Here is a 13,495-nt window from a genome sequence, read left to right as displayed (position 1 = left end):
TTATTTTGCAGATGGGAGGAGAGAGAGGAGTGGATGCTGGAAAGATAATGACTTACCTAATCATTGCTTGGAACCAAGTTTGGAACTCAAGAATCCCTGGCTTAGTCCTTTGCTTAATACTTTAGATAAAACTGCCTTTCTGATGCCTAAAAGATGTGATGTTCCTTAAATATGAAACAAAACAAATATTGATGTTTAAGCAGCAATTGTCAGGGTGCATGGCATTTTATGGGGATTAATAATCAAATGGGAGAAGTTGATTTGAAGCATCAGCTGCTAATCCCTAGAAAAGGATCTGAGCCTGAGTAGTTGCTCCATTTTTCCTTAATCGCAGCAATGTGTCTGACACATGGATTTTCTGGGGGTAGTGCAATTTCATTTTGATAAATACAAAGAATTGTACCTTACCAGTCAGCTTAACTGAATCCTCCTTTGAGGAATATAATAATACCCAATCAGAGACACAATAACACTTAATATATGGAACTCTCCTGACTGTTTTTCCTCTGTTGGGCAGCTTCATTGGGGGTTCTCTAGTTGTTGTCCTATGCTGGGACAATTTAGAAAAGCAGGCACTTACTGCAGGTGGGGGTAGAAGTCTTGGGATCTCAGGTTTTTTTTATTATTTGTATTACCGTACAGCCTAGGAGCCCCAGTCAGGAACCAGGAACCCATTATGCTCGGTACTGTACAAATAGAACAAAAATGATCCAAAGAGCTTACAGTCTAAATAAGTTAGTGTACTATCACATTCTGCTACAGAAGTGAGTTAAGACTGAACCAATTTCTATTGACCTCCGTAGCGGGTATGTAGATAAGCTTCATTCTCCAGTTATTCTGACGTCAACTTACAAGTTGTATGTGCAGTTTTTAAAATTTACTATGCAAATTATATACATGAGCAGCCATGGAACATTTAACTTCACTGGTTTCTTGTCACAGAATGGTACTTCAAATTGATACACCAATTAAAAATTCTTGAAAAGGCTTATGTAACAGAAACAAATCTATTGCTGTGTTAGTAGATGCTGTTGATGGTAGTGAAGAAAAACCTGCTGCTGCTGACTCTTCTGTCAAGCCATCTACTCAAGTTATAGCAGCAAGTATGTCTGCTTTTGATCCATTAAAAAATCAAGATGAAATCAGCAAAAATGTCATGTCAGCATTTGGGCTGACAGATGATCAGGTGTCGGGTAAGGATATATATTTTATTGAAAATAAAGCGCAAGAGATTTTCATTGTTGGCAGTTAAAACTTCAGTGTTATGAAATAAAGACTTCATAGTATGATTGTGTTAGGTTACTATTTCCAGTCAGTACTTTGTTTTTACAGAGTTCCATGATATGGTAGTTTTAAACTGCCTGGGTTGAATTGGCTTACAAATTCTGATGGAATATATGGAACAGATTTATATTGCATGACTTCTAGTTATGTGGAGAGCAAAAATAGCTTACAGTAATTTAAACTAAAACAATCAGCTTACTTTTAATAGAAAGTTTTGGGGCCTATACAAGTAAGTGGGCACAACTGTATTTAAATCCAAGGATTTGCACCTGCTTATGCAAGTTGAACTAAAGGCCTAAGGGTTTCGGTCTATTGATGTTACTTAAGTGAGGGGTTTAAACAAAAAAAATAAACCTCTTCCCTTTTTTTTCCGGATAAACTTTCCTCTTCTGCTTTCATTTATAGTGAGCTTTGAGTCAATTTCACTTTCAGAGTTTCTCGCGTTTGCACAAAAAGGCAATGTAGAGTGGTAAATACTGGTCAGAATTTAAAAAAAAACAACCAAACCTCCCCATTACTATTTTAAATAAACATTACTAATGATTATCCTTAATTTACAGCAGCACTAAATTTTGTTTAAAGGATTTAACAAAAGAAGCAATCATTTGCCAGTTTATTTGCTAAGCATCATTGTTAATCATAGCATTGTTACTAAATTAAGTCTTATGGTAATGGTACCTTCAGAGCTAGTACAGTATCAGTGCAAAAGTAGGACAGTACAGGTACTAAATACTGACTATACTTGATCATCACCTGCTTCAAACATGTCAGATGTTCTTGACATGAATACATATAATGTCATCTTAAATCCCCTATATGAAAACTAAGGTAACTTCAAGCAACCACACAACAGCATTGAAATCTGAAATTAGGCTGTCAGTCTACAGGTTTGTTTTCTGTATCTAGATTTTACAGCTCTGATGATACGTTATGTGGGATTATCCAAAGTGCTGAAATTGGGAGTAAAAGAGACTGAGAGCCAAGTGGCAACCTTGGCGCCAGATCCTATAAGGGCCACCACCTGCACTGAGTTTCATTGATTTAACTGCAAGTTGTGGGAGCTCAGTTTAGGCTTTTTAATTTGGAAATTCCGTGTTTTGTTGCCTCAGACATTTAATGTGGGTGCTCTAAATTCAAAACAGCTTAATATCTCCCATTTTTATATTTATTAAAGTGGCAATAAAACCTTTATCCATGCTCACTCAATCCTTTCTAAACTGTGATTTGATATGAAGTAAAATTGGAATCATATTCTTCTTATGCCCCCAAAAATTTGCCAAACTAAGACCCTCATTTCCTGTAAGCTCTGTAAGCTTCCATTTTAGAACTTTATTCATCACTTCATTAATCCTAACAAAAGGATATGTTAAGTCCTTCAGCAAAAGGATTTTTTAAAGACTCCTTCCGAACAAAGAAATAAGAGTGGAAATATTGACCATATTCATGTGCAGACTGCAGAGAACTCTGTTGTTTGTTAGAAACACAAGTGGACAGATACTGTTAAAACCAGACCTTCACATTAAGACCATTAACAGGATTCTATAAATGCTGGCATCCAGTAATTAATCTTTGATTTTAAAATAATAAAAAAAAGGTTAGTGGTGTTTCCATATAGTTGTAGATGCCTTATAGTAATTCATAAACGTCACTGATGCATACTGATTACTAGAAAACATGATCAACTGTTGCTATTTGCTGCCTGATCTTGCTGCAAAGCGTGTGTCCATGGCACGTGTTTTTGGCCAATGGGAATGTCTTGTACAAGCCTATTTTTTTCCTGTCAGGAGCAAGTACCAATCGTGTTCAATGTTAGCATATATGCTGTTGTTTTTTTCTTGTAGTGAGGATCAACTTTAGACGTTTTTAATTCAAGAATTGCATGAAAACATTGGAAAGAGATTTTAATTAGAAATAAAATTAGAGAATTACATTATGGTAAAGGTGGTGAGCCATTGTACAGCTGCAGTCTTAAAAATGGTAGCTTAGACGTATCTCATGAACTGGCTTTGTATGAACAACTGAAATGATTGACTTCTTTCCACTAATATAACTAGCTAAGAACTCTTCAGAGTTGCTTTTCTGTCCTCGGATAAAGGTGATACTATAGCATTACAAAGCCTTAATCTTAACATTACAGTGCAGCTTGCAAACTTCTGCTTGCTTGGCGCACAACTCTTTTTTTGATTGATTAAACATCTTTGCAAGAAAAGAAGCCACTCGTAATTAGGTTTGGAAGGATTAGATTTTTATCGGTAAATATCAGTAAACATAGATTTCACCGTATACACACAAACCGATTTTAAAAAAAAAATTAGGCAAAGTAAGAAAAATGCTGTTTGAGCACTTAGAGTCAAAATCCAGTGACTTAGACTTTTTGAATTAGGCTAGTTACAAATGGACTAGGGAATGAATAGTTAAATATCCTTAAATCAACAAATCATTTTTTTAATTTTGTAGATTTTGACATGGGACAATGACAATTTGTGATTTTAATGGTTTATAAATCTTTAACTTTTTGAAGGTCAGTCATTAAATTGTCTGACCCTCCTGTAATTTCATGCAACTGTGAAAATATAAATAGATAAAAATCTAAAAAAAAAATTTAAAAATAAACATTGATATCAGTTGAAATTATAAAAAAAAAAAATCTGCCAGGCTTTTTGATAATGTATTATGTTAGAACAATGTACTACATTTTTGATATAGTAGGCAAAAAAATATACTAAAAATGAGCATGCAGTCTTATCTGTAAGTCTGTTGAACTTTGGCTCTCAAAACTGTTGCTAAATTTCTGTATAATGTAAATCACTTTAAAGTTACAAGTTACTTTTTCTCTTGAGCAGCCTTGTGAGCTGGGTAGGTATTCCATGGGATAGGTTCTTACTGTTACTATAAAAATATTCATTATAAAATACTTTGCTAGCCATATTGGAATAAATGTTGAGACATTATATTTGAATGGTCTTATCGTGCTTTTTGTCTAGATGGCGGGGAAGCTATCTTCTTAATAAAAATTAGAAAAATTTCCCTGCTCTTGCTGGGGGCAGTGGAAAAAATGAAAGCTTCTGATGTATATAGGGCTGGCAGAGCAAAAGACATTCTCATTACCAAAGCTGTGCTGATACCACTACATAAACAAGGAAGCCAGCAGAAGGGGACACCTTTGTTTCAAATTTTTAAAACTGTGGAATGTGAAAATAAAACTGAAAAATACTTACCACATTTGTGTCAGTGGAAGCGTATTGTAGGAGTGCCTTTAAGACACAGCAAATATTTATGGTTTAGGTCCCAGTCCTGCAAACGCTTAGGCATGTGCTTAACGTTAAGCTCCTTAAGGAGTCGCTTTGAAGTTAGTGGCATTACTCATGCTTTGGGTTGGTAGGATTAGGGCATTAGTTTGCAGGCCTCAGATCAACATGTACATAATTATACGTTACGCTTTTTCAGTTGAGTATTCCAGAACGTTTTACAGACTTAAAATATCCAGAAATCACCGAGTCTTTGTAACTTCAGATTGTTCATTAGCATCCAAGTGACCATTTTCCCCACTATATATTTTTCAAAATTGCCATGGCAGGTAATTATTTTCAAACAGAAACCCGCTATATCCTGGCCAAAAGAGTCTTTAGAATACTGTAAACAAATAAACCCCTCCAATCAAACACATATTTACCCTAGGAAATCATGGAAAATCACTCCAGCAGTTATTTTCCAAGTAGACTGGGTTTTGAATTTAGATGGCATATACTGTGCCGTGAAGTAGAGTTTTTAAACTTTTTCAAATGTAAAGCTGTGAAAAACTGGAAAGTATTTGATGCAGAAAAGACATTATGTTAAGTTTAAGGTTATCAAATCTTTTTGCTTTTTTTATTTCCCATGCTTACTATATTCTCTTGCTCCCCCAGGACCACCCAGTGCCCCTGTAGAAGAACGTTCAGGAACACCTGATAGCATTGCTTCCTCCTCTTCTGCAGCCCATCCACCTGGGGTTCAGCCACAGCAGCCAGCATATGCAGGAACTCAGCCACCAACTGGTCAGATAGAAGGTGAGCAGTATCTTCTCGTCATGAAAATTGCAGTCAGACTTCAATAATTGAGGACTGTCACGTTTTACATTAAGAGGTTACATTAGAACTTCAAATTGCACATCTAATACTATATATGAATAGGAATCTTATAAGGAATATCAGATTCTAAAGGCCACGATTCTCCCCATCAGAATAAATTTTATAAAAGATTCAATATTAAAACAGTAGATGGTGCTGTAGCTTTGTCTTAAAAGCCAGATGGTACTGAAAAATAATAAAAATTACTGTAGTACTTTAGTAGTAAAATTAGTGCAGATGTAAATGTCATTGTAAAAATTGACAGGAATGCTAGCCATTCCAGATGTCACATTAGAACTGTTTGAAAGTCTAACATGTACATATTATTTTACGTGCTGTAATGTGTCACTTACTTTAACAGTAAATACGGGGGAATCTGTTAGAAGTGCTGGTCTGCATACTATAAAGTAAGCAATTATACACTATGTGCAAATTATGTCATTTAGTGCATGTTCCTTAGATGACAGACCAATTTACTCTCCTGTTCAAAAATCCAGGCCAGCTCCGCTGTTAATGCTCTAATATACACTGTATAATACTATATGGCTCTGTCACAGATAGAGTATTGTAATGGCCTTCATAATACCTACCAATAATTCTCCCAATCTGGTTCAGAATCATGTAGCCATTGTGACAGTTCGTAGTTGTTGTTTTCTTGCTGACTTTCTTCAAATGCCTTACTTAGATCTTACTTTAAAAATTCCATTTAAGATCCATGCTTTCAAAGCCCTTCCTCGTACCATGTGCCCTTCTTTTTGTGATTTGACTTCTTAATATTCACGTGCTTGAAGTCTCCATTATATTCAAGTTCTTTTTGTTTTACGTTGTCACTTGCAAAAACACTGACACGCCAAACATGCATGTCATCCCTTTGGATAACATCCTATTTCAGGAAGGACCCGCTGTGCTACCTCTACTAAATTTTAAGGTGCAGCTGAAAGATCTTTCTCTAGTACACCTCTACTCCGATATAATGCGGTCCTCGGGAACCAAAAAATCTTACCGTCTTATAGGTGAGACCGCGTTATATCGGGGTAGGGAGAGGGAGCTGCTCCCCGCCCCAGCCCGCCTCCACTCCGCCCCCACTCCTCCCCTGAGCGCGTCGCTACCACTCTGCTCCTCTCCCCACCCCCCTTTCAGGCTTGCCGCGCCAATCAGCTGTTTGGCGCAGGGAGGTGGGGGGAGAAGCGGAGTGGCGGGGCGCGCTCGTGGGAGGAGGCGGAGGCAAGCTGGAATGGTGGGGGGCGCAGAGGAACCACTTGTGGTAACACGAATTCGGCTGTAATGAGGTAAAGCAGCCCCGCTCCCCGGATTGCTGCTTTACCACATCATATCCGAATTTGGGTTATATTGGACTGCATTATATCGGGGTAGAGGTGTATTCTTAATTTGATTTTTTTTTTTTTTTTAACTTGTGAGGCAGAATTGCATCCCTGTTTTGCTTTCTGTACTGAATATTGCAATCTACAGATCAGTGTTCAGCAGGTGCGTGTATCGAATACTAAAGAAGTTGATGAAGGTAACCCAATATCATGTGGCTAGCAAGGAAGATTTTAGGACTCAAATATGTAAGGTACCTGTAGAACCATTGAGAGACCTCAGTAAACTTGAAATTGGCTGATAAGAGGCAAGTGCTCATAATATAATTACAAAGTGTCAGATTGTAAACAATGTAACAAAATATATTAATATATGCTGTTTATTAATATTAAGCAAATATTAACACTTTGTTGAGCTGCTGACTTGGATTCAGTTTTTTATATATATTCTTTAGAACTTAAGTGGAAGTAAAATAATTCTGTAAGTTGCATTTAATACTTTTAGTGTGTTCCCTATTTAACACTTTTGGCTCCTGGGACTTGTGCTGTAGATACTTTTGGACACTAGCAATTTTAGGTCTTTGTTGGCAGCCAGAAAATGTCACTGAAAAGTAAGCATTGTAACTTTGAGCTGCTAACAACTTATTTTGTCAGCAGTTCTGTGGGAAGGGAAGTCAAATGGACAAAAACAAGGTGTGGGTTTTTACATGTTGACTGTTAAAAATAGAATTAAGTAACAAGGTAAAGGTTTTAAACTGCTAATACAGGTCTGGAACTGTTGAGTCATTTGCCCGTGTCAAGTGAGTGAAAAATCACTCACTGACATGTTGGAGAGAGGCAGAAAACACAATGAAAACTGCACCACAAATCCTGGGTTTTCCCACGAAAGGTAATTGGTCCACAGTGAGAATAGCTTTTAAAACAATGTAGCATGGTTTAGAAGTATGTGGAACACACGTTCTTGGTATCATTTACCAAAATTAAATGGAGACCAATACAAGGGTTTGTGTTCGTTAAACTACTCATATATATCTTTTACATCTTTTTTACAGACCTATTTATATTTCATTACATATAGAAGAGTTAAAATAAAAAACTGGAGTTTTCTGTAAGTCCTTTCTTGCCTCTCCCAAATTCTCCTATTTCATTGAATGGAGGTGATTTTATTTTCCTCACATAATTTTATTTTCAAAATAGGATTTTAGTTGGTTTGGTCACTGGAAAGAGGTTAGAGATCACAGCTATTGCACTTTTGGTCATCACAAATATTAGTGTGTACTGTTGCTCATTCCTTGATGCATAAAGAAGGAGCCTTGTCCACTTGCAAATAATGGTCACTCGCTTTATTGCTCATATTTATTTTATTTCCAATATAAATGTTAGATTGATGGGAGTGGAAGCTTTGAATATTTTCTACTTTCAAAAACTGAGTTACTTTTATTGGGGGTGGTGTTGTATTATTCAGTTTCTTTCCAACTAAGCATAGTAAGAATTTTTTCCTTTTGTTTATGTTCTTCTTTTCTACAACAGGGCACTAAATGCTTCAGTTGTAGACTAATTGGAAGCATTGTTTCAGTTTAAACCACCATCTCTTGTTGGTTGGTTGGTTGTTATATCTCTGAATTGCTCTATCACATTTAATTGCATCAGTTTCATCAGTCTACATTTGTCATGTCCTCTGTACCTGAAATATTGAAGTAGTTTAGTCATTCTTGTACATCAAATGGACTCTAACATAGGATTCTTTTGGGTGCTGAGACATGAATGATTTATGAGTTACTGATTTCTAGTCATTCCTTATTTTCTTACTGGAAATTTTCATTAAGCATTTTGTTGATTTCAACTAAGATTCATTTAAACTCACTGTTTATGTGGATGTGGCAGCATTTCAGTGGTGAGTAAAGTGAATCCTGCACTAATAGATCGTAAGTCTGTAAAGCACTTCAGGATCTTCCTGGCTGATAGGTGCTATACAATAAAGATATTATTCGTGTGCCAGGTTTAGTCTAAAGTAACATGAAACAGCTGTCTCTGAACTTCAGAAAATCTGTAACAAATGCAGGAACTGTTAAACTGTAGAATGCTTAACTTGTTAGTGTTTTCATTTGTGCTGTGCAACACTTGGCTTTGTATTATTCAGTGCACTTTGCTTTCAGGCTGGTCATAGTAGGACGTTCCTATAGCTTCAGTAATTATATGCCCACACTAGGATCTTTACCTTACTAGTTTCATTTGTGATTTGTAGAAACAAGACACCAGTAGCAAATTTCATAGAGAGATACTTCTTATGCAGCAGTTTTTCTTGAGGTCAAATACTCCTTGCTGATTCCTCTCGAGTCCCATCCCTGTTAATCCAGTACATTTTCTGTTGACAGAACAGGTGATAAGCCTCCTCATACTTCTCACCAAGGTGTCTCAACCTTGGAGGGACCACTTTAGAGGCGAGACCTTATTTTCCATGTCCATTCAATTTGTGGCTTTCCCAGTGGTTGCATTTCTGGTATGGTCACTTGTAACTGTACAGACACAACCAGCTTCCTTCAAGTGGCCTAGCAAACAGCAGTCTGATAGGAAAGGCTTTCAATAATTACATCTAGGGCTTGATCTGAAATGGTGATAGAGGTGAGTCAGTCTCTCTCTCTCTCCAGTGCCTTCATCAAATACCCTAGTTAGTATTCTTATCTTTTTACATGTCTCCTATTGTTCCCAACTAAATTTTTTTTTGAAGTTTCTTGGACTGAGACAAGAAAAAATGCTTTTAAGTTCCTCAGTTGTAACTTCTAATGATTGATGACAGGTTTAACCTATTTTTCCCCATTCCCCATCAACATGACTGGTGTAGGAGCCTTTTTGGAGAATGGGATGGGGGAGAGGCCTCATGAGTGAGAGGGCTCCCAATTAGAAGGTATTTTAAGGGTCTCTAAGAGGGAATGTTGCTCATAGAAGAAGATAGAAGCTTTCTTCCTAGTGGCAACTACCACAACATGACAGAACCACTTCCTCAAGCTTCCCTCCCTAGATGAGCTTTTTACTTTGGCTTATGGCTCAGTGCTCATGTTTCTAAAGGTCTGTCTTTCTACTATCCACTTTTTAAAAGATGGCCAGTACATTCTTCTGTCATTTCTCTTATGAGTCTTTTCTCCTGCTATGTGTATTATCTTACTTGATGTAATCCTGAGTGGAGCTGGGAGCAGCTCGGAAGGCACAGAAATTAATAATTTTGCTGCTTTTTCAGTTTCCCTCAGATTTTTGCAGCAGAAATAGTAAATGGCACACTAACACGTGGTGGACATAGTGCTGTCAGCATGTCTGCCAAAGCTAAGCCAAACATGAGGCTTCGCAGCCACGCCTTGGTTTCTTACTTTGCATAGTATTTGTACAGTGGAGGAGAATTGAAAAGTAGACCCCTCAAGCTCAACAGGGCACAGACCAAGGAAAGTCTGATTCAGTGTTCAATAGCAGATCTAAAAAAAAAAAGGAAAGCAAACACTAATGTGCAATGTTAGCCTAAGAAAACTGAAATACAGCACTGAACTTAGCAAATAAAAATATTAAAATGGAACTCCGCATCGTATGTGTATAGCTTTCTTTAAAAGCGTATACCCTGGGCCTCTTGGAAAACCTGGCTTATAGCAAGCCGAATATGCTAAAAGATGTCTGGAATATGAGATTAGAGTGAATAATGTACCATTCTCCTTAGAAAACTGCCCGTAGAACACATTTTAGAACTGTGGTATAAACAGGCAGTCATTGGAGATTTAAAGAGGAAAACACCCTTGTTTTTTTTTAAGCCCCGTTTATTAAGATCCTTTAATAAACAATAAAAATATCACTAGCCCTGAGCTAAACCATGGTTAATTAGGGCACATGATACTTGTTGCATCACAGCCCCTCCAAAACCCACAATCTGTTAAGAAAAAGCTTGTGTTTACTGGGCTTTGCAGATTAAATAAAATGTACTACTACTTAGACCAATATTGTGGGACTTGTACAGACAAGTGCCTTCTGGTAGAGGGAACCTTGTAACTAACCCTTATGCGGAAGCATTCTACAATCTCTTGTCGTAATTCCGTGTTTTTAAAAATGTGCTATAGGATGGGCTCTTTGAGACCCAAATTGCTTCTTAACCATTGGCCCCCAGACCATTGTGTATGATGTCAGGTTTTGGCCTCAGGTACTGTGTTCCTTTACTAAAAAACGTGTTTTTAATTCATAGGCCAGATGTATCAACAGTACCAACAGGCCGGTTATCCTGGTCAGCAGCCACAAGTTCAGCCTCAGCAACAATATGGTGTGCAGTATCCAGGTAAGCCGCTGCTGCTCTCAAATTTCTGTGTAGGTACGCAATATGATCACTAAATTTTTCGTAGTGCCAAAGTATTAATTTCACTTTGTACTTGAGTGGCAGTGCAAGGTGCTGAGCATCCGTCACTTCCATTGACGTCAGTGGGATTAGAGGGCAGTCAGCAGCTCCTTAATTTGTCAGTATTTCTGTTCTCCTAGCACTAACTGTAGATATGTAAAGTTTATCCTGATGTTTGATTTCCTAACATTCAATGCTACTCGATTCTGAACTAGAGAGGATTTTTCAGGGTTACCCAACAGAATGCCTTGTTACAAAGGCAGACAAATGGAAAGAGAATCGTAAGGAGTTAAGAAGCTGTCTCAAGGCAGTGTTTTTAGTTCTGTTGAAAAAAAGATGAAGTACTCCACTCTGATGCCATTGAACCCAGTAAATTGTACAAGAAAATGCCTCAACCTCTCAATACCTTGCAAATCAAATACAGCATGCAAAGTAAGGCTTTCCCATTCCTTTACATTTGGTGTGAACCCTGGATTGTAGCAGTTCTTCTGTATTTATCTAAACTGTCACCCAAAAGAAACTAGTTTCCGGGACTGATTTAAAAAAACTGTAGAAGTCAATAGTACTTGAACTTAACGATCACTGTTTTTTGTTTTCTGTCAGCAGAACACTTTAATGCTGTGACCTTGTGCTACATGATTGAGGGCATGAAACTGAAGAAAAAGCTAGGCTTCTACATGGCCTCCAAATGAAAAAATATTAGGGTTACTTTCAGTTCAAAGACATGGAAAAAGGGAACTTTGAATTTCCTTTTAAATGGCACAATATCTAATAATTGATCCTAGTAATAATTCAGTTTATTCAACTATTTAGTTACTGTGACAGTAATCAATAAAGGTATTTATTCATCCTTTTAGATACTGCAGAGTGACACTGCTCTGATCCTGTAACCCTATAAAAAGTTTAATAAAGGCCAATAGACAAATATCAGTATAAACATCTCTGCCAGTTGTTTTTAAACTTACATTGCAGGAAATTGGCACAGTGTAAATTCAGTGTACGTGTCCTTAGTGTTTAATCACATACCAAGTTTTTATCTCACGCAAAAAACGCAAACCTTTGCAGAACGCTTACAAAGGAATAGGAATTGTTTGTTTATGTATAGATGAAGCTAGAAACTTGTGTAGCAAAGTGCACTAATTTGAAGAGTTTCTATTACTTTCAATAATAGACTGTTTATCCTTTGCATAACTGGTAAGCGAGCCTTGAAAACTTCAAACATGGAGGTTTGTTCTCAGTGTGTCATCTTTTTCCACCTCTCAGCACTCTGCTAAGCTGTGGTTGACTGCTCTGTGCAGACCCCTCCTCCCCACTACAAAATGCATGATTTGAAGACAGTGTCAGACCTCCTGAAACCTAATTTCAGCAGACGTCGGAGGGTCTGTCTGATGCTTTCTAGTCTTGAGATTTGAATGGTTCTTCTAGTTTCCAAGCTAGTTTTACTTATCCTTAATAATAACACAATAGCAGATTCATCTGGTATTCTACTGGAAGAGTTTCTATGAAGGTTTGGCATATTGTGGGAGTTCTACTTTCTCAAACTCCACAACTTTCTAAAAGTGTCAGTGAAACAAAACAAAAAATTGGAAACCTCAAATTGCAATGAGCTATTTTTCTAAAGAGATTTATTTTCAAGCTTGGATTAATCTGTCAAGGTAGGGCTCCTCATAAATAAACTCTTCACAGATAGTAGTCAAGGTAGATCTATACCTTTTCCCTCTGTAGCTTTCATTCCTTGATCCTCATCAAAGGGATTGGACTTGCTTGGACCTCCATCTACCTCCTTTCAAGCACCACTTCCCCTAAGAGTGGGTGTATAGTTCCCACTTGCCTCTTCTGGCAGATGGGCTTGGCACAGTGCTGACTTTTGGTCATGCCAATGAAAATGGAACCTTTAAAAGGTTTGTTTCATGAGTAAATTTTGAGTCCAGTATCAGGGTGAGTTCAAAATTTACTCCAATGCATTCTTCAGTCCTTATTTTCTATCTTCAGGGATGTGCTTTTTTAATGATTCTTATATCTGGTGTTTAATGCTGACAGGATTCCAGTCAATGGAGAGATTTCATTGCAAGTAGCTGCAGGTGTGTTTCATGATAGAGATAAAAGTAGCTATCACTTTATAGCAGGATTTTTGTTGTTTATATCTCCCGTCTGAGAAATTCCCAGGGAAGCTGCTTTTACATAAATCACATTTGGGACATAGTAAACTGATGCCAGCAGCAGTTGCACCTTAAGAAGTGCTTTCACATTTGTTTAGCTTATGAATACTAAAAGCTGTGAACCAAACAAAACACTAGGCAATGAATTTAGGTGTGAATTCAGTGCAAGTATTCTGCACTGACATACGATCTACTTACTGAATGAAACAAAGTTAAAGCACCTGTCCCAAATGAACTGTTGCCTTTCAGTGTACATTTGAGCCC

The 13,495-nt window shown here is 37.3% G+C and overlaps 1 protein-coding gene across 8 annotated transcripts in view; it reads left to right on the top strand.

Moving 5' to 3' along the window:
* TFG (trafficking from ER to golgi regulator) overlaps positions 1 to 13,495 on the top strand; it is a 39,546-nt gene that overhangs the window by 24,869 nt on the left and 1,182 nt on the right. For 4 of the 8 annotated variants that reach the window (XM_073307436.1, XM_073307465.1, XM_073307427.1 and 1 more), the window contains exons 6-8: positions 1,023 to 1,193; positions 5,190 to 5,330; positions 10,926 to 11,015. In XM_073307436.1, the coding sequence (XP_073163537.1) occupies positions 1,023 to 1,193; positions 5,190 to 5,330; positions 10,926 to 11,015 (402 nt within the window). The remainder of the gene's footprint in view (positions 1 to 1,022; positions 1,194 to 5,189; positions 5,331 to 10,925; positions 11,016 to 13,495) is intronic. The other 4 variants (XM_073307474.1, XM_073307456.1, XM_073307494.1 and 1 more) reach the window with 3 other exon arrangements.

The sequence above is a fragment of the Lepidochelys kempii genome, chromosome 1 (genome assembly GCF_965140265.1).
Source record: "Lepidochelys kempii isolate rLepKem1 chromosome 1, rLepKem1.hap2, whole genome shotgun sequence".
Classification (NCBI taxonomy): Eukaryota; Metazoa; Chordata; order Testudines; family Cheloniidae; genus Lepidochelys; species Lepidochelys kempii.
This window is presented reverse-complemented; position numbering and strand designations above follow the sequence as displayed.